Source organism: Kwoniella europaea, chromosome 1 (assembly GCF_036810445.1).
Source record: "Kwoniella europaea PYCC6329 chromosome 1, complete sequence".
NCBI lineage: Eukaryota > Fungi > Basidiomycota > Tremellomycetes > Tremellales > Cryptococcaceae > Kwoniella > Kwoniella europaea.
This window is the reverse complement of record NC_089487.1, coordinates 3558369-3578380: the sequence shown is the minus strand read 5'-3', so window position 1 is coordinate 3578380 and position 20012 is coordinate 3558369. Positions and strand designations below refer to the sequence as shown.

The following is a 20012-nucleotide window of genomic DNA, read 5'->3' as shown; positions in this document are numbered from 1 at the left end:
ACAATGGGTTTAGATCAGAACAGTGGAAGAAGCCATACATTGCCCATCGACTCAAAGAGACTGCAGAGCCATGTCCTCCGAAAAGACAATCGTATTCATCACAGGTGCCAACACAGGTATAGGCTATCAAATTGCTAGACACCTTCTTTCTTCCCATATACCTTATCACATCTTCCTCGGGGCTCGATCGGAGGACAAATCTAAGACAGCTATTGAGAAGTTACTTGAAGGATATCCCAATACCCAATCAACTCTGACACCCGCTATAGTCGATCTGGAAAGTGACGAGTCGATCGAACAGGCCGTAAAGGCTGTCAGGAGCGTCACAGACAAGATCGATGTCTTGATTCACAATGCTGGTAAGTCCCTGTTGTTTGCGAGACCAACGAGCAAGTATTGACTCTTTCTGCATTACGCAGGCGTCGAGTTAGATGCCAACGGTCCAACTCAAGGTCTGACCACTCGAGAAATATTCGACAAGACATATACTACCAACATAACTGGACCTCATATTCTTACCACCCTACTTGTTCCCCTGTTACTCAAATCAAGTAATCCTCGATTACTATTCCTAACTTCAGGTACAGCATCATTCGAGCTCAGCACTAACCCAGGATTCATTTTGAACAAGTCCCCCGCGGCTGGATGGCCCAAGCCCCCTCAAAGGGAATTGTTCTCCTACAAATCATCGAAGGTCGCACTGAATATGATCATGCGGGATTGGTATAGGATCTTGAAAGAGGATAAAGTAAAGGTATGGACGGTTAACCCAGGCTTAGTAGTCACGGGTCTAGGAGGTGATCCAGAGCTATTGAAAAAGTTAGGTGCAGGTGATCCAGCTGGTAGTGGACAGTTCGTGGTGGATGTCGTTGAGGGTAAGAGGGATGAAGATGTAGGTAAGACTGTACAGAGACAATGGCTGTACGGTGAAATCCTGCCTTTCTAAGTTGTAGGGGCGCAGATGTTTGTACCTGTATGAGAAATGCCACAGAATGAATCGCCAATACTATGCAGTGGGTACATATCCCTAACCCCGATACTCTAGCTTAGGATCTTTATAAGGATTGAACTCCGGCGGTACTGTAAATGGATCGGGGCACAGTATAGTCTCGAGAAGATAGGAAATGGACATGATCATCTCACCCTTATCGTCACCCTAGTCTATCAGTGTATGAAGATCATCCGAATCCTTGGCTTCAGAAGCCGAAGTGTCACCGTACACATCCCCTCCGTTCATCCGAGTATCAAGCGGTGCCGAAGCCCTTCGCTCTTTTCCTTACGCCCTAAAACGCCTGATGACGGTAGCTCTCAGTCGGACGCCTTCTGACCTACTGATATGACGATAGCAAACCCAAGCATTTCGACGGGGAATGATACCGCAAGGTATTCGCTTCCTAACCTTTACTGCTGTTTGTATCATATACCACTAAGCTCTAAACAAGCCATTACCACCGAAAACAGTAAAAATACAGGGTACAGGCATAGGGTAAATTTGCTTCAACTGGAATCGGATGATGTGATCTACAGAAGCTTAAATATGGCGTTCCTGTGGTATGTACTGGACCTTCACGTTTCACCCCACTTGCGACCAAGCCGGGATGAGGTGTGCAATGAACCACCCCACGAGTGATATGCATGTGCAGTAAAAAGCGACATTTTACGAAAACGGCAATTTCAGCCTCAAACCGCCTCAACCGTAAGGTTACGTTTCGGTGGCTTCTTTTAACCCTTAAATCCCTTGATTTAAGATAAAGTTTCGCTAGGATGCGGACCTGATCAACGCATCCGATCAGAGCCAAAATGTACATGACAAAGAAAGTTAAGCAGTTGGCGTTGGTACCACCAAAAAAGCCATATCGGTATACGATGCATGAATTTCGTAAAATTGACGTCTTTGACCTTACAAGCATGCTGGAGGATGACGAACGGATCCGATTGACGGGGAGTGGGCAGGGATGGAAAAACTGTAAATTGACCTGTTTTCGAGACATAGACGTAGGAATGTGGAAGAGTAATGTTCTCGACCAAGCCATACCTGTACTGTGAATATTGAAGTTTTTCTTCTTCCTTCGTTTCTCATCCTCTATCTCTTATCTTCAAGGTCATACCACCATAACTTATATCTAGTCGTCTGTCAATCGTTACAATCGGTCAACAACATAGACTAAAAAGCATCACTGGAAGGTATCTTTACAACCTCCAGAATCAGTTTAACGTGGGATCTCAATCAAGAAATCAGGAAATCACAATATCTGCACCTTTCTACCCTCTCGACCCACTAAACTCACTTTAGAACGGTAGAGCCTGTATATCAAGAGGCAGCATGAGGTTCCCCAGATACTTCGCCATATTCCTAGCTATCTTCCTCGTATTCATATCCCTCGTCACAGCAGTGCCAACGCAGACTACGGATGTGGACACATTCGACGATGATCCCCCAATAGACAGCACCATGGAAGATTTAGAGAGTGCCGGGACACCAGAAGAAGCTTCACAGCAGATAGAGATGTTAGATAATCTGTCGAATGCACAGAGGATGGCAAGGGGGTTGCCCCTGCGGAAACCTGGTCATTTGTTCAATGCGAGGCGTGAGTCTGACTTCTTTTAACCATTCTTATCACACTACAACTCAGAAGTTGATACATGTGAATATTGATAGTGGGAGCGAGAGCGCCGGCACCTTCCCAGCTGAGAAGAGATTTAGGCTTTTGATTCGTACATTTCATTTCGTTCAACAAGCGTGAGTATATTGATTCCTCCCACGACTAAAGCGGATACTGACGAATCGCACCATAGATCTTGGGCTCGCTTCTCCATACCTATCACACTATACATAGACTTATCACTTTGATTACATCCAGTAGTGACGGCGTTCACCTACAATACATTATCTTGTATCATACATCTCTACCTTAGACATATATAGACCTTTTTGCCACCCGGCTCTCCTATCATCTATTACGATTCTGGCTGAGACATTCCGCAGGCGGGTTAGGTCTCGTTAAGCCTTTCAAAGACGTTATCGATCCCTATATAATGATCGCGCTTATATGCATATCATCATGACATATGTGAATATGGGTCGGTTTGAGTCTAGAAGAGTAAACCATCCTCTTTGATGAAATCTGTCGTCTCGATGAGAGGTTGCAAGCATGCAGAGACGATGAGACTATCTCGATAGGCTGGCCTTGTGCGACTACAGCTCCTTCTGATGCGTGCCTCCAGACGGTGTGCAATGTTTACCGAAAGACTACCGCATGGTGTGTACCAGTGTGTATATATTCTGCCAAGTCACGTTTCTGGTCGCAGTGAGATCACACAGAACACCCATCCTATCAAACAATATGTTATTGCCTCGACCCTTCCTCACACTCCTCATATCCTTCATTTACCTGATCGCAACATGTCACGCAGCACCTGCCTTCCATCCACCAACAAAAGCAAACGGATTCGATAATCGACCTCAACGTATATTACTTGAACCAACTCATTCGCAACAGCCACAAGAGAATATGACAAATGCAGAGAAGTTAGCAAGAGGACTACCGTTGAATAAGCCCGAGAGGCTATACAAACCTAGTTTTCCGAGGGGTAAGTAGATACACCCAGTGACTTTAAGCATCGTCTGAATCAAGGATGATGCTAATGAAGAATCTCGAAATCATTCCATGCATACTGTAGCTTTACAACTTAGGCAGTCCAGGCGGTAGAACCATACGGTTTGCTTAACATCATCCCGAATCTCTTTTGCTTGTTGGGGATTAGATAGAATATTATCTTTGGCTCCTTGTGTTGTTTACTTGCGCCTCGTTTTCACTCTGTTTTATACCCCTGTCCTTGTCCAATGTATGCTATGTGATATTCTCCACGACACAATCATATTGTACCCCTTATTGTACAGAAACCGATCAATGTACATGACCTCTCCTCCTTCACTATTCCTTCGTTGGGCATGCCCGAGGTATCATCTACCTCAGCCTCTCCCTCAGTTGCCTCACGATGAAGTGTCGGTATATGAGGGCTTGCAATCCGGCTGTTGTTTGACACACAGTCAGTCAGGACAGTCCAATGGACTCCAGTCCCATTTGCTGGGAGTTCGGTCAACATTAGATTCGTACACAAGAGCTAGTCATCTTTCCAAATATTGCTTCATTTGTCTTCTCAACCTCTTGGGAGATCGTTACCGCAGAAGTAAATCATACTAATTCGATCGCACATTTGTTTATCTCGGCTTTTGACGATGTATATTGGCGGCGGTGGCGATTCTAGCTTATCAGACGGTATGCGCAGAACTGCCAACAAAAATAATGGGCTGTATACTGCGAGAAGAACGTAAGTGGATTATTGTTCTAGTTGATGGAAAGATAAGTGGTGCTGTAAATAGTATTGGAGCATCAACAAGTCAACAAATCAAAGCCACAATCCGGAAGCGATTAAGCGTAACTTGGGATCAACGCGTATTTTCACCATTGCTGTGGCACAATGCTACCACTATCCATGGATAACATGGAAGATCTCCCAGGAACAGAAATGTTAATCACCAAACCTGATGGATCATCCGATGAACCGATCTGATTATGGATGTTTGCCTTAAACACCATCCAGAGGAATGCGTAGTCGTGCATACACCGTAATGAAGAATGGTGGAAGAATCATGGAGTTTGTGTACGACTATATAAAGCACACACAAGGATATGCCGAATCACGACCATTCCGTCTGATCCTCTTTTAGTGGTAGAGTAATAAACGATAAAACCCGATTATTCCAATTAGTACACACTCCTTCACACAATCAAACACGTTCGTCATGATATCTAAGTTTCTGCTTCTTCTCACTGTTCTCGCTCTATGCCTCATGGTAGTTCAAGGATCACCCATCAAAGTCCCTTCTACACCCACCACTAGATCCAATACGAACGACAAAGAAACGAGGAACGATCGACTAAGTAATGCACAGAGGATTGCTAGGGGTTTACCATTGAAGACCCCAGAAAGACTATATGATCCTACTAGAGTCAATCGTGAGTTGTCAATAGCTCTACTGTAGGTAAAAAAGAAGGAACTTGACTGATGGTATAACGTTCTGGATTGTAATCTACCGTAGCTTTGAAAGCACGAGCTTCGTAAGTCCCCATGAGGTATTCAGGCTCATCTGATAACTCGATTCACTGATGAGGATGGTGATTGATTGATTGATAGTGGAAGCTAGGAGATAAGGCCGAAGTAGAACAAATCTAGGAGGATTCAGAGCAATTGGTCGGTTTCGCTTGACTGGCCTTTGTGTATACGAATACACGATGATGGCTCAACATGATTTGACGCGTTAACAGTACATTACGTTATTCTTTACTTTTCTATAATCTTTGTCTTGTATTTGGGATTTTGGCATGAAATAAGAATTCAATGCGGTTATTGTGCGATTTTAAGTCGATCGATGATCTCTCATTCTCTTGCATCGAATAATCCCTCTTCAGCGACTGTAAACTTCAGCTGCCAAGACATCGCACATGGATTTTTTGACATCAGTATATACTGATCTTCAAGCTAGCCATCGTGAACACACCATTTTGAGGTAGATATTACATTGCACACTCGAAATAGAGGAAGGCAAGAAGCGAATGACAACCCGTGGAAAGATGATGATTATCATATAATGTTGTAATTTGTGGCGGATCTATGTTTATGTGCTTGATCGTCGCTCCTTGATTTCTCATAATTCGATGATATTCCCATGTGACAGCTCTGTACCAATACAATGAGAACCTACCATCCCCAGTGGGAAAGTAAGAAACCACATCGTAAGTCAACTCCCCTTTCTTAGCTGAATTATCATTTCCTGTTAGAGGTATCTTCGACTCCAGTGATCGAAAGACCGAGTCATCATGTTGGCCCCTATATCCTCCTCATAGCTTCTCTAACCATCTTCTCCATCTTCGGCTTTGCTCACCGTCGACCGAAAACTGACTCTGGAGCGTTGCCACCCGTCTACAATAAGAGAGATGCTATCTCAGGACAAAGATTGAGTAACGCCGAAAGGATCGCCAGAGGTCTTCCGCTCAAAGAGCCTGTAAAGAAATACGACCCTTCGCAGACTGAGGGTAAGTCCATATTCCAGTGGCAATGGGGTGAGGTAGGCGGTGACTGAGAGATAACAACCATATAAAGCCCTTCACCCTCGTCAATCTCAACCGCCACAAACACAAGCACTCTACATCGAAGCAGTCAGACTGAACTCAAACCCTTCGCAGATCGGTGGGTGGCTGACATTCGATAATGCCAATGGTGTGATAATTTCACCTGTAGTTTCAACATTCTCCCAGTATGTTCTATCTGTCCAGTAGACAAGTGGAATTGATTGGTAGACAAGGTCATAGCAGTTGGACGATAGTCAAGCTTCTAGAGTAGTCTTCGAAGTTTCCAGTCCACTGCCCGCTGTCGGAGTGACCATCAAAGCTAGAAATGCCATTGATGGTGGAGTTTTCCCGATCGTTACCAGGGATTGGACGAATCCAGATCAACCTATGAGTGTTACTGGTAATCAGTGAGTTGTTTCCGACCAAGACGTACAGTATCACTCACTGTATGTCGACACCTTCAATCTCGTGTGATTCGTAGCACAGTCATCTTCGCATATGATCCCAGTACGTATACAGGCGATAATGGAGATCCAGTAGGATGGTATAACGCAACAAGCCATCAAAGTTCAAATTGGTTTATACCTACCATACCAGGATTCATCGATGTCATCTGGCATAATCAAGATGGATCGTTGCTCTTCCCCCATTTCTTCTTGGATATTAGCGGTACGCCAGGTACTGAAGGACGAAGAGTTTTGAGAGCAGCTAGTAAAGGGGAAGATCTCAAGTTGGGCATATATGATGAGGCTCCGTACAGGGTGCTGCTTCGAACAGTACCCGTCTAGAGCGATGATATGTTGGGCGTATATGCCATACGGCACATATGGACTCTGGGTATGATTACCATATTGTTACAGTACGTTTTGAGTTTGACCATTTACTGCGCATACTGTGTATCATGAAAATGCAAGTCATATCATGTCATGTCATTGGATCACCGAAATGCGCATATTTCCCTTTTTCGAAGCTCGAGAACGACAAAGCATCGTCTCGTTACTAATCAGCATCATAGCCTTCCTCTTCCGCTCTGTCCACTCTCGCATCTCTCATTCTGGCCCATCGGTCCTCCCTTTCAGCCTCAGTCTCCTGACGAGGTCCCAAAGACTTCACAGCATTGGCCATCGACCTCAGAACTTGACGACAGCCTGTATGTTTGGTGTCAGCGGTTGTGCCGGCAGCGGTCGATCCCTGTCCTTGTTCAAGTTGAGAGGGGGTTATGTCGCGCGCAAACGCAGTCTGATTATCGTCATTGCCAGTGTCAGCAGTTGACCCATTGCCTTGATGTTGCGTACCGCTACTTTCGCGTCTTTCCATCGTGGATATCGTAGATGATATTGCAGAAAGAGTCTATTGATCTGGTCGATGAGAGCGGTTTAATGGTGGCGACGATTGACTGATAACAACAAGAGGTAATTTGAAATACTCGCTGCACTGTATTTGTCGATCGAGGATTTTTGAGCAACTGAATTGTGATTTCAACTCGAAGGCTTGACCTTCCTTGCGTGTGATGGCGACTCGATTATTTCTCCTTCTCAGTTTCATATAAACCTCCTCAGTGAAAAAGTACACTCCTTTGAGGGACTGGTCCTGTCCTCCAGAGCGACAAAGGATGGATCAAACATTCTTGCACAGCAGAATCAGGTCAGTCACATCGAAGCAGTGACCAAGGATGTGCCACCTTTCGTATACACAGTAGTGAGAATATGTGCGTCTTTTGGCAAAATCAGTACAGAAAATCATTTCTCACACATCCGAATACTAGCATTTCAAGCATTCTATCAAATGTTACGTTTCTGATCGACCTCCGTGCTTCTACTTTGTAAGTTTACCTTTATTCACTTTTTACAACCTAGCTCTTTCTTTTTCCTTTTCCAGCTCATCAAATTCAACGAGTCAATTCTTTCCCAAAACTTCCTTAATACCTTTAATGACTTTCTCCAGATCACCTCGTTGTCTGTCAACGGCTGTAACACCCATATGACCGATTCTGAAGTATTCAGTGACGATGGCTTTGTGTAGACCTGCCGCAACAACGATGTCTCGTCTATCACAAAGGGAAAATCGATTAATGTTAGCAAACAATCACAACCATCACAAAACCCCTTTTCTCCATGAAGTGAGGGAGGAATTACTCACTCGGCCAGTTTAGGTAAAACATCAGGAGCTTGCAAGCCCTTAGGGAACCTGACAGCTGTCATACCGTTCGCAGCGATATCTCTGCTCTTAGGAACGAAATCCAGTCCGATGGCGGATAATTCATCTTTGATGTATTTAGAAGCTGCTTTGTGAGCCTCGACTCGTTCTGAGATTGGTTTGGAGACGATCGACTTGAGGGAGGTGTTGAGAGCGTAGATGAGCTGAACGGGAGCTGCGATAGATGATCGATCAGTCCACTTCAAGCATGAAATCATACCAAGAGGGTGTACTGATACTCACGAGTAGCAAAGTAAGAGGGTTTGCCAGCTTCGTAGTTCTTCATGATTGGGATCCACTTCTTCCATGAGATATAGTATCCTTGTTGAGGGGTCTTTCTGTTTTCGGAAACCTATATATTGGGTTTCGCAAGCAGTTCATCAGTTTAATTCGATTGGCCTTATCATCAGTGGGCAGACATGTACGAATATGGACTTCGGCGCTCAGAAGCATGTTGGAATAATCGATCGTTGATAGAAATTGTAGACATCACTCACCTCTACGGCTCTCTTAGAAGCCAAAACAACGGACAAACCAGGAGGTACACCCAACCCCTTTTGAGTGGCCGAGATAACCACGTCCAATCCCCATTCATCAAATTTGATCTCTTCAGAGGCGACTGAACAGACCGCATCGAGCACAATCAGAGTGTCCGGTGAGTGTTTTTTAACAAGGGAAGCGATGTGTGCGGCGGGAGATAAGACACCGGTAGAAGTGTCGACGTGGGTGATGGTGATGATTTTGGGTTTGGATGAAAGGGCGGAGATGATTGCTTCGTCGCTGTATACATATACCATAACAAACCATCAGCGCCTGCTGATATATGGTCATGTAGACGTGTGAAGACAAGGAAGAGAGCAAAGTGATGGATGACATGGTAGTAGAAGAAAGATGACTTACGTTGGAATATTACCAACTTCAGCTTTGACTTGGTTTACCTTAGCACCGTAAATCTCGAGGCTTCGGTAGAAGTATCAGCACTATACATAGTTGAATGTAGCAGCAGCGGCTGACTTACCATTCAGCAAAACTATCACCGAAGTAACCCGTATTAAGAACCACAACCTCATCGCCCCTCTCTACGAGGTTCACTCCAACAGCGTCCCATCCGAGGGTACCAGATCCAGCGAGGAGGATAGGTTGAGAGCCCGATTCTTCGGTGGACAGCAACACCTTTCTAAGGAGTTTCAACGACTCCCCAAAGACGGGGATGAACGCTGGGGAAGTGTGGGCGGTACCGGGTGTAGCGTTGGCCAAGAGAACAGGGTCAGAGAACTCGATTGGGCCGGGGATGCTGTATAGATAGATTATAAGCAGGAGTAACGGTAATAGAACACGTTATGTATGATAGCACCGTCACGGAAATGACCAGAGAGGGGTGGAGATATAGATAATCCTCATAGCTAAGCCAGGATAAAAGACGCTCACACCAATAATTTGTGATCAGCTTGTTTGAATTCAGACATCTTGAACGTAGAAGTACCGAAGGATCTAGCGATTATGGGGAGAACGGGTCTGAGGTTTCCACGTAACGGGTTGATTGATCTGATAGATTGTCTAAGCACGCTCTGAGCCATCTATATGACTTTTGTGAGTAAGTAGGATACTGATCGGAGAATGCGTAAGATGGTATAGCAAGGAGTAGTAGCAGTAGCAGTAGGAGTATATATAGCTAGTGGTGATTTCCAATTCAGTCAGATCACCCGGATATCACCGTACCAGTCAAACTCGGCTGTCATGATCAAACACGGTCCGATATCATCGCATGAAATTGGAAATCAGATCACAATCATCCAATGATAACACCAAGATACTGTAACGCAACTGATGCATGATTATGTATGTACTGTATACTATTATAACGAATGTACATGGTCATTATATACAAGGAAGAGTAAGATGTGACAATACGATGCAACAGTAAGAAACAAGCAAACAAGTGATAACAAAACCCCACACATACATCCTCTTACAGTGAGTTTAAATGGTCTTAGCAAAAGCTATGAACCCACTCAAACCTCTAAAAGCACCTTTGGCAGTCGCACCGTAATGCTCCAGCGTATGACCTTCTTTATCCCTCCAGATCCCATCGGAATCCACCAAACCGTATTTCAAGGTGTTTTGATTGGATAATAACGTTTCCATCATCTCACTGACGACCTGCTACGAATACGAACACGAACATGTACCAGCACAAGGGTCAGCACCTGCTTATCGCTCGAGTTGTGAATGAAGAACGTAAAACTTACCTTTGAATCTATCATGACGTTTATCTCTTGTGAGTGGAACCACGATTGACTATCTACAATTCCGTCCCAATGAAATCAGCTCGGTACATTCCCTTCCAGTTGGCTGATTGACCCACCTTGATTACCATTCCCGAATATCGCCACTTGATCATCATAAGCCGCAAACTTGATATGACAATTCCTTTGTTTCTTCACCGCATTCAGCGGTCTTACTTGATCTTTACCTGTGTACCAATATACTTTCAGGTATTGTTCTTTCTTGTCTTTTCGTAAGATCTTGTATAATCGATCGACGACTTCTTCGTTGGTACCTCCCTGGAAAGGGATAGATTCGCCTTTATCATTGAATCCTGATGAAGTGGGAAATTTTGGGCCAGTTAAGCGTTGTACAAATTAAAGATTATCTGCTTATTGAGGAGACCTTCCAGAAGAATGGATCGATTACTCACCCAGATCAAGCAGGAGAACAACGTCCACACCCCTCCTACAAGCCTGCTTAACAGCTCTTACGATAGGTCTAGCATTCAGCGTAGGGGTTTGACTACGTCACATATCAGCTACATATCCTACAGGGATGGACATCACAGCTAACTCACACAAACACCTTCTTTTGAGCATATCTAAATCCAGCTAACCATGCAGCGTTTTGGGGATTTCGGATATCTGCATTTTCATTCCATAGATCAGTTTTAGACCAAACCGACATCTCATGCACGTGTATATTCAAGCTTACCATGATGGCCGGGGACTAAGAAAAGAAGAGGATCAGCACTCCGATTCTCAGTTGAAGATGGACGTTTCACTCACATCCATGAGGCTTCCTACAGGTCATAGCTATAGGGAAAGGATCATGTGGTTTATGCACTACGTGAGGTTTGAATTCATCCAACTCATCCGAATCTTCCACTGTCGCCCATGCGTCGGAAAGTGCACCGGCATCTATACCAACCGCAGTCACCTGTCAGTCATCCCGTTTCATTCGAATCACCAACGATGCAACTATCGGATGGAAGAGCAAAAGAAAGCTGCGAATGACGACTTACTGAACTTTTTGGAAAGAGCGAACATCCTCTTACTTCCCGTCCCCTCAGGCTGTATCTCCTCACTGCCTGCACCCGCATCTCCATCTTGCCGCTGGGAGGAAGAAGGGGGTGAACTCAATTCTACATGTTTTTTAGTTTTCTCATACAGATTTCCAACTTCTTCCGAATGAGTCGCTGTGAGAGGTAATGGTTCACCGAATGTATCTGTAGGTAGTGAAGGTATTTCTTTACCAAGTGACACGAGAGCATGTTCCGTACCATTCGCAGTGTCATTCTCCTGTGGCAAGTTTATGGTCGATGTTATAGGGGACGACACGAGGGGCGTATCATTTTGGATCTGGGGTAGATTCGTATATGATCCATTTGGTGAAGTCGTGATTGGTCCATTACCCATCACTCGATTTGACCCATCACCATTTTCGTCATTGGCATCGGCAAAACCAACATGTTTCTTGTCTCGCTCCCTTCCACGAACACTTTCTACATTCTTGACTGGTGTTCTCGTACCATCCTGACTGATTCGGTTCTGTCTACCTGGCGCAGGTGTCGAAAAATCATTCGAGTCCCAATATTCATCCACCGCCGGATCATGAGGCAAAGGATATGATTTCGATTTGAGCGGTGCATCATTCGTTACCGTGGGTGAAGAAGGTGCTTCCGAGCCGTTGGCAGTGGAAGTTATTGTGGCCTTCTCATCTTCGTTTTTATCTGAACCACCCACTCGAAATCAGCTCAACATCCATCCATCCGAGCAAAGTCCATCACATAAAGTGATGATAGTTCTATCTAACTCACGTTGTGATCTTAACAATCCCATTTCCCCACTCGCTCTCCTACTTGGCCCTCTACTCGGTCCTCTACTAGGCGCTCTCGAAGTAGAACCCAGTCCCCACCTCTCCCTAAACTCCCTCAACTCCTTCATGGCGGTATGCGCCCTCGCCTCAAGTTCTTCACCAGGTTTCCACTCGTTGAAACTTGCTTTCTGCTCATCTATCACCCTTTTCACTGCCTCTCTCAATCGTTCAGTCGCACCAGGTCCATCAAGACTATGCGCATGGGCCTTCTCCTCGTCTATATCCCTCGTTTGTCTTCGCAGTAATAATCGAGCAGCTTTGGCAGCTTTGAGTATTTCAATATCGTCAAAGTACGGATTATGATCTTGGAACAGGTAATGCGGCTTTCCAGTCACGGGGTCCAAGGGAGGTTGATAGGGTGTTGACATACATGGTAAAGGCGGTGAGAGCTTGTTCCACCATGAGTGTAGGGCTACTTCGTAAAATGAATCTACAATTGGTCCCTCGAGGTGAGTCATCATTTCGAGATTTGGTCGGTCTATGGCATTTCCACAGTTATCAGCTCATCTGAGCATCGTAGTCAATATGATAGATAGCAAGGGTCTCACCTTGAATGTTGTTGCTGTTGATCAAAGCTACTTTCCTATCTACAATCAAGAACTTTGCGTGGAACGTTCCCAACAGCACCCTGTGGAAGTTCTATATCGTATCAAAACGATAACATTATCAGCACTATATATATACAGAATGCTGGATCAGAGGTGACTATGACCCACGATAATTTCCATATCCAACCCTTGTACTTCCTCTTTCTTCGGTAAATCCAATGGAGCCCATTCTTTAGGATTGACAGGAGCATGAGCATTCCAAAGTTGTTCCCAAGACCCTCTATCATACATGATCTTGACTATCACTTTGGGTTTACCTGCTTTGATCGTTCTGGCTGATAAGTCCCGTAAAGCGGACGAAATGGTATTTACCGAATTAGATGGTCTAAAAACGAACACAGGAACCACAATCAATTAACCATCAGTTTTCAATATACCAAAATGAAAGAGATATGTGTTTTACTCACTGCCAATAATTTGTAGCCAGGAAGACTTCTTTTTCCGCACGAATGATGACATCTCTATAATGTTGCATTATATCTGGGATAAGGGAGATGATAGTCAATGGCATCGTTGTAGTTGAACCTAGTAAATCAGGAGGGACCAAGCCGGATAGAGGATCTCTTTCGAGAGTAGGCAAGAGTGAAATGTACATCTATTCATCACAACCACTCGTTAGCTGACTTATCAAGAAGGTATTAGAGACTGACAGAGAAAATCAAGCAGGTAGGTAGCATGGTTGGGAATGGAGCCTGACTCACTTTCCAAAACAATTCTCCAACTACTGCCTCCCCGCCCTCTCCCTCCTCATGGTCGAACCTCCAACCGGCCTTTTTGCGAAGATCTTTCCCTTGAGCTTGCCATTTCTTCATCTCCTCGTCTGTTAGACCATTTATAACTGAATGTTTCACTTTGAATCGTCTGATCAACCTGAAAAGTGGGTTGGGTTGAGGGAAATTGCTGTATATGGCTTTACCTGCTGAATGAGTTGGATGATCGTTCAAATATGTAGATATGAGCTTCGAAGAGGAAGAGGAAGGTGGTGATGGTGGTTTGCGTTTCTCCGAAAATGTATTGACATTTTGATTGAGGTGGGATGAGTCAGATTGAAGTTGGGGTTGAGCGTAGGCTGAAGGGGGTTGAGGGGTCGGGGGTATTGAGCTTGAGCCGGGTACTGCTCCATTTGCAGGTTGAGGTGGTGGGACAGGAGTCGAAGTTGTGCTACTGACACCCTCAGCATGGTCATATGAGCGAACTGGCGGTAAACCCTCGATAGTCTGTCCTGCCGACGTCGACATCTCGAAGGGGTTGAGTCGGAATTACTGATTGTTATTGACTATTGATTTTTGTTTGTTGTGCGGTGCTATTCAAGTGTCCTGAGTGATTTCTATCTCTATTTCTATTATATCGATGATCTATGCTGCGCTTGAGGAGATGAGGATGACGATGATTCAATGTTTTTTATATAGGTGGACGTTGCTTTAAATAGCCAAGAAATCCGGTACAGGGTTAGTGGGCTGTGCGACTCTGATCTCCTACCGAAGTGTTCAACCCTTGTCGTTTTGATGTATTGTAGGATGTTGTTACAGATTTTCACAGAAATAAGATGATACAGATAATCTTTGCTCTCTTACTTATGCATACAACAAGATGACCAAGAGGATACTAGTCAGGCCAAGACATTGAATGGATGGTATAATGACGAAATACACTCGCGGCTATGTAGTACATGCCCTTTCGCCGATTAAGGAAACTACGACATTACGACACCACTCGCGCCGAGCCATCCGAAGTGCTGGCTGCAGCTGTCAATCCCATCAGTAGACTTGTTTGGAAAGGATATTATCATATAAAATACATATATCAGATAGCATATATCATATATCATATATTGACATAACTCGCTAACTATGCCTCTCTTCCTCACGCAATCTCCTATATAAAAAAAAGAAACGGAAGTGGGAAAAATTGGTGATCAAATTAAATTGAATGAAATTGTATTTATAATCAAGGTAAAATCGTTTCAAATCCCTCCCCATTGGTATTCGTATAATTCTCTGCCAAAGTTTTCATTTCATGGGAATACACATATACACAACTCCTTATTGGTAGAATACGTCCGCCACCAACTTATGGGTAGACAGCCTGACAAAACGCGTAAGACCATAATCAGCATTATTGACAAGGACAGTTCACGCTACCAAGCTAACTCACCTTGATCCTGTCGGCGTATTGATCGGAGATGACCTTACGTTGGAGTTCTAAGACACCAGTCGTCAGTATACAGCTATTCACCACACGGGTCGACTCACTCTGAGCAGCAGTCAAGAAACCAGACTCAGGTGTCCACTCATCCGCAACCAACACTATTGCTTCCAACAACTCCATACCTTTCAAACCAGCCTTCTTACCGACGTTATTCAATTCTTTCAAAGCGGCTTCAACGACTCTCTCATCTTTACATAGATGTTCTAAATCTTCTCCATCTCCCAAACCGTTCTTCTTCGCAAAGGCAGGTAAGTTGGTTGGATGTCCCACGACAACCATAGCAGGGTTATTATGTTCACCATTGGCGATGATCGCTCCGTTCGCAACGAGGGGACAAGACTTGTAGATTGATTCGAGGTATTCGATCGCAATGTATTCACCACCTGATAATTTTACGAGGTTCTTCAGTCGATCGATAATCGCCAAAGTACCATCCTTGTTCCATTGACCGACATCTCCTGTTCTGAACCATCCATCCTCCGTGAACGCCTCTTTATCGAGATCAGGGCGTTTGTAGTAGCCCTTGAAGATTGCCGGACCACGAAGTAAGATTTCACCTTGAGGCAGAGTGTTAGTAGAGAAGTAGCCAGCTTCGGGAGCATCGACAAGCTTGATCTCTGCTGCTGGTACAGGTCCTCCAACCGCTCCGTATTGCATAAAGCTGGGGTTGAGGATACAGGCCATAGCGGTGGATTCGGTAAGACCGTAACCTGAGGATAAATCTTTGATCAACCAGAGTTGACGCACTAGGATAACGAACTTACCTTGAATCATGGTCACCAAAGCGGTGCACAAGAAAGCTTGTGTGCTCTTGGAAACGGCACCACCACCATTGAACATGATCTTCAGTTTACCACCAGTTTGAGCTCTCACAGCGTCAAAGACAACTTTATCGGTCAGACCGCCCACAAGAGGTAAGGAATATTGGTTCGCAGTCTGCTTAGCTTTGACAGCGAAGTTGAAGATAGATTTCTTCAAAGCACCAGCAGTGTCCACTTTCGATAATATACCTTTTCTGATCAATTCCCAAACGGCGGGTACACCGACCAAGATGGACTGAGCAAGCAAATAGACACCATCAGCAATGATCCTGTGTGTCTCCTCGATATCGACGACAAGAGTATTGGGAATGTTTCACTCACAGGTCTAAACTCCGCGATATCACCTTTACATTCCCTTACACTTGCATCAGTCAAAGTCTTGACTCTACCGTAACCGATAGGTAAACCAGCAAAGATGAACGAATTCTCCACAACGAACTCGAGAATATGGGCGAGAGGAAGGAATGCGAGATACGAATCTTTGGTAGTAAGGTACTCGTAGAGTAAGGTCCACACGGAACCGACTGTAAGATGTCGTCAACGATGTCCAAGACTTGGTCTGATTCAAGCGACTTACTAGCAGCAACGACGTTTCGGTGGGTGAGAAGTACACCCTTAGGAGTACCAGCTATATCACAAGTCGTTGTCAGTTAAACTACCAGCCATATTCTGTAAGGGGACTACACTCACTTGATCCAGAGGTGTACATGCAGCAATAAACATCTTCCGCTTTAGCAGGTAAAGCCTCTACAGGTTTGCTTTTACCCAATTGAATCACTTCATCCAAGTGAATGACCTTGATATCATCCCTAATAGCTTTAAGTTTGTCGATAGCGCCATCTTCTGAATTCCCATCATATACGATCAACTTGACGGTTGGACAATTTTCGATGATCTTGACCAGTGTACCGAGCAAATCGGCATTGGTGAACATTCCATTGACTTCGGTCTCGTTCAATGCGTGTCTGAGACCTTCAGGACCTAATGAGTCGTACGCGGTAGATATGGGTACGGCGTTGAAAGCGCATGATTGAGCGACCAACATCCAGTTTCGACTATCACAGTGTCAGCAGCTGTCATGTGCATTTCACATGGGGCATACATGCTTGAAAGCCGTTTCGAGAGCGACTTACGAAGTTTGAGCGTAGATATTGAAAAACTTGTTTTCCCTCTTATCCTCTATACCCAATTCCCTCAAACCCGCACCGATCTCCTTGACTCTTTGTAAAGCTTCTTCGTAGGTCATCCACTCGTATGGTGTCAGCTTGAAGTAGTTCCACGTCTTCTTTTGCTTGGTCTCTTTTCCCCCGACCATCTTGGTGACTTCCTTCTCCTCTGAGATGATCCTCTCGATATTACGAGACGCGAAACCTTTCTTGGAACCGTGTGTTTTAGCGGCGTACAGCATCACATCGTGGACTGTATCTATTCCGGGTGCTGGTTCTGTTAGAGAGACGGTCAGGATGGTAGTAAAGGAAGGTTGATCCAGCGGCAAAAATGAGAGACGACAGGTGAGAGGTAATCCAATGAAATGAAAGAAGGATTAGGAAGAGATATATGCATCAGCATAACTTCTTGGTGATACTTTGGATGAAATAGGGGTACTCACGGGTGACCAAGTCTTTGATGCAGTATGAACGTCTGACTCTTGTCTCTCCTTCAGGCTTGGGTTTGTCAGCATCCACCTCCCAAGAGGCTGGCTCCTTGTTCTTCCTTGGTGCCATGGTGTATGAGCTTGTAGGTATTGACGATGCGATGGATCAATGTGATGGGATGGTACTCTATGTATGTATATGTGGTGATGAAGAGGATGGATGCGGGGTGATCGGTGTAGGATGAATGATTGTATGAACTGAATGGATGGATGAATCTAAATAGACGTCAAGCCCAACCCATAACTCGGGATGACGCACAACACTCGGACACCCACCCACACCCCCACAGTTTCTTCCTACAACACACACATACACACATACGAGTTGGTTGCCACTTCGGTCCCGGCTTAAGCTTGATCTTACTGCACACCACGTGATACTTACCATTTGAGATCCATAATGCATCTCTTGGCTTTGTCCCGGTTAATGCTTATCCCCTTGTCCTCGTACATGCGTACGTATCTGAGACCTCATGCAAGCCAAGCCACCAGAGTGTCTTTCTTTCTCTGCTCTCACTCCTCTTGTTCGGTTTGCTCGGTGCATGGATGGGATATAGAAGCACGACCTTCCTTTGACAATCCAATCGAAAGGAGGGGAGTACGCTTTCAAGCGGTCTATGCTTAGGACAGAAGTCAAGTAAAACATGCTGTGGAAAGTGAGATCTGATCGATTCTCTTGCTCCTCGCTTTGAGTTTCTCCAGTATATCAATTTCTACAACTCGTTAGTGAGTAAGATGTACCTATCAAAGGTGTGCTCAAATCACTAGATGAAACCTTTGATGATCTATCATCCCTCATGGCACTTACACTCGAATTTCGAAACTCTCGTTCTCTCTAAAAGGATGTTTCCTTTGTTTGATACACTCCTACTGCGTCCTTTCACTATGGACCCCTTATCTAATTATATAGGTAAAGTGATGTCGGTTTTTCCAATCGAACTGATATGATCAATTTCATCCATCTCGCCATCTTGATGATTATTCTCAACTAACACATACAGCACAGTCATTCATTTTATCTGTCTCGATATTATACTATATTATACTATACTAAAAATCAGAGAGGAATCGATACCATATCGACGTCAACGAACGTAAAATACTCCAAGCTAATTGTGAAACCAAGTCTGACCGATAATCGAAGATGAACCAAATCGCGCTATTGTTATCCTTGATACCCCTCCTCGCTCAAATTAAAGCTCAAGATCCGACCCAAGGTCAAAATTCGACGCAAGGTGAAAATGGTGGACCAGATTTGTCTCAATACCCAGATTGGATCACCAATGATTATCAGTGTGGTAAGTACTTGCGTCTCTCATGATGCTACCTTGGGTAACTGATACCGGACTGTCATAGTGATCGGCTGTCTATCCGGATTTAACGATACCATCACGACTATCCCTCAGTAAGTCTTATTAATACCTGTCTTCACATCATGTACTGATCAATGACACTCGCCAGACCTGATATGGAAGGTACAGCCTATCAATGCGCTGCATCGAAATGTGCAGGTGACGGTACTGGTAATTATTATCAAACTTTGTACTATATCCAAGTGAGTGCTGCTTGCTCTGTCTTCCTTTAATTCGTCCTCTTTTATGATTTTCCTGCTGATGCTGTTCCGATTGATCAATGCAGTTGTTCTATGCTACCGGATCGATCTATGAATGGTCTGATTCCGCTCCAGACGGATACAAGCACGCGACTTTCAACGCAGGCCAAGACGCACAGGCCAGTGCGAGTGCCGTACAAGCTACCGCTTCCGATCCATGGTCTGCCGACGCAGCTGAGAAGACTGGAGGTAACAATGCTGTAGATGGCGTATCGACCGCTCCAGGTGTAACAGGAACAGGTTCAGCTGCTTCTGCCAGTGGCTCAGCAGCTGCAGGCTCAGCGACTGGATCTGGGACCGGGACAGCTAAAACCGGTTCGGCAGCAGCAGCAGCTACTTCTTCAGCCACTAGCGCAAACGGTACGACGTCTGCTAATGGTACTGAAGAAGGGAATTCCTCCAGTGGTGCTGTACCCGTTCAAATTGCAGGTTTGGCAGGTATGGGATTGCGACCTCTGGTTGGGCTATTGGTCGGTATAGCTTCGATTGCTATCGGTGGGGTATTTACTGGACTCTAGGTGGAATCAGCACTTGTATATAAGGTGATACGTTATTCCTCGAGTCGTACGGACATTCTGTTTGATATATTCTCTTTATAAGTACTCCTAGCGACATATGTAAAGTATACCTCCT

General features: G+C 44.8%; 9 protein-coding genes across 9 annotated transcripts; 5 read left to right on the top strand and 4 right to left on the bottom strand.

The window, feature by feature from the left end:
* Window positions 1-70: 70 nt before the first annotated feature.
* On the top strand, window positions 71-946 carry V865_001354 (uncharacterized protein; the record flags this gene model as incomplete). Its single annotated transcript, XM_066225173.1, has 2 exons — window positions 71-359; window positions 420-946. 2 exons carry the CDS (start codon window positions 71-73, stop codon window positions 944-946), a joined length of 816 nt encoding a protein of 271 aa, XP_066081270.1.
* Window positions 947-2323: 1377 nt separating this feature from the next.
* On the top strand, window positions 2324-2712 carry V865_001353 (uncharacterized protein; the record flags this gene model as incomplete). Its single annotated transcript, XM_066225172.1, has 2 exons — window positions 2324-2588; window positions 2660-2712. The coding sequence occupies 2 exons, from the start codon at window positions 2324-2326 to the stop codon at window positions 2710-2712; spliced, it is 318 nt and encodes a 105-aa protein (XP_066081269.1).
* A 2095-nt stretch (window positions 2713-4807) lies between these two features.
* V865_001352 (uncharacterized protein) lies at window positions 4808-5127 on the top strand (the record flags this gene model as incomplete). Its single annotated transcript, XM_066225171.1, has 2 exons — window positions 4808-5021; window positions 5105-5127. 2 exons carry the CDS (start codon window positions 4808-4810, stop codon window positions 5125-5127), a joined length of 237 nt encoding a protein of 78 aa, XP_066081268.1.
* Window positions 5128-5755: 628 nt separating this feature from the next.
* On the top strand, window positions 5756-6922 carry V865_001351 (uncharacterized protein; the record flags this gene model as incomplete). The annotated part of the gene is made up of 5 exons (XM_066225170.1): window positions 5756-5798; window positions 5844-6098; window positions 6166-6299; window positions 6378-6541; window positions 6616-6922. 5 exons carry the CDS (start codon window positions 5756-5758, stop codon window positions 6920-6922), a joined length of 903 nt encoding a protein of 300 aa, XP_066081267.1.
* A 211-nt stretch (window positions 6923-7133) lies between these two features.
* V865_001350 (uncharacterized protein) lies at window positions 7134-7451 on the bottom strand (the record flags this gene model as incomplete). The annotated part of the gene is made up of 1 exon (XM_066225169.1): window positions 7134-7451. The coding sequence occupies one exon, from the start codon at window positions 7449-7451 to the stop codon at window positions 7134-7136; it is 318 nt and encodes a 105-aa protein (XP_066081266.1).
* Window positions 7452-8030: 579 nt separating this feature from the next.
* On the bottom strand, window positions 8031-9907 carry V865_001349 (uncharacterized protein; the record flags this gene model as incomplete). Its single annotated transcript, XM_066225168.1, has 7 exons — window positions 8031-8181; window positions 8274-8505; window positions 8574-8682; window positions 8828-9110; window positions 9231-9290; window positions 9349-9624; window positions 9759-9907. 7 exons carry the CDS (start codon window positions 9905-9907, stop codon window positions 8031-8033), a joined length of 1260 nt encoding a protein of 419 aa, XP_066081265.1.
* Window positions 9908-10310: 403 nt separating this feature from the next.
* On the bottom strand, window positions 10311-14322 carry V865_001348 (uncharacterized protein; the record flags this gene model as incomplete). Its single annotated transcript, XM_066225167.1, has 13 exons — window positions 10311-10493; window positions 10580-10632; window positions 10696-10929; window positions 11029-11120; window positions 11176-11242; window positions 11313-11327; window positions 11387-11518; window positions 11623-12330; window positions 12418-12954; window positions 13025-13115; window positions 13193-13409; window positions 13492-13679; window positions 13786-14322. 13 exons carry the CDS (start codon window positions 14320-14322, stop codon window positions 10311-10313), a joined length of 3054 nt encoding a protein of 1017 aa, XP_066081264.1.
* An 832-nt stretch (window positions 14323-15154) lies between these two features.
* Window positions 15155-17837, bottom strand: V865_001347 (uncharacterized protein; the record flags this gene model as incomplete). Its single annotated transcript, XM_066225166.1, has 9 exons — window positions 15155-15169; window positions 15239-15285; window positions 15337-16002; window positions 16057-16348; window positions 16435-16637; window positions 16691-16741; window positions 16804-17168; window positions 17247-17556; window positions 17723-17837. The coding sequence occupies 9 exons, from the start codon at window positions 17835-17837 to the stop codon at window positions 15155-15157; spliced, it is 2064 nt and encodes a 687-aa protein (XP_066081263.1).
* A 1074-nt stretch (window positions 17838-18911) lies between these two features.
* V865_001346 (uncharacterized protein) lies at window positions 18912-19897 on the top strand (the record flags this gene model as incomplete). Its single annotated transcript, XM_066225165.1, has 4 exons — window positions 18912-19065; window positions 19124-19172; window positions 19229-19322; window positions 19406-19897. The coding sequence occupies 4 exons, from the start codon at window positions 18912-18914 to the stop codon at window positions 19895-19897; spliced, it is 789 nt and encodes a 262-aa protein (XP_066081262.1).
* Between the last annotated feature and the right edge of the window lie 115 nt (window positions 19898-20012).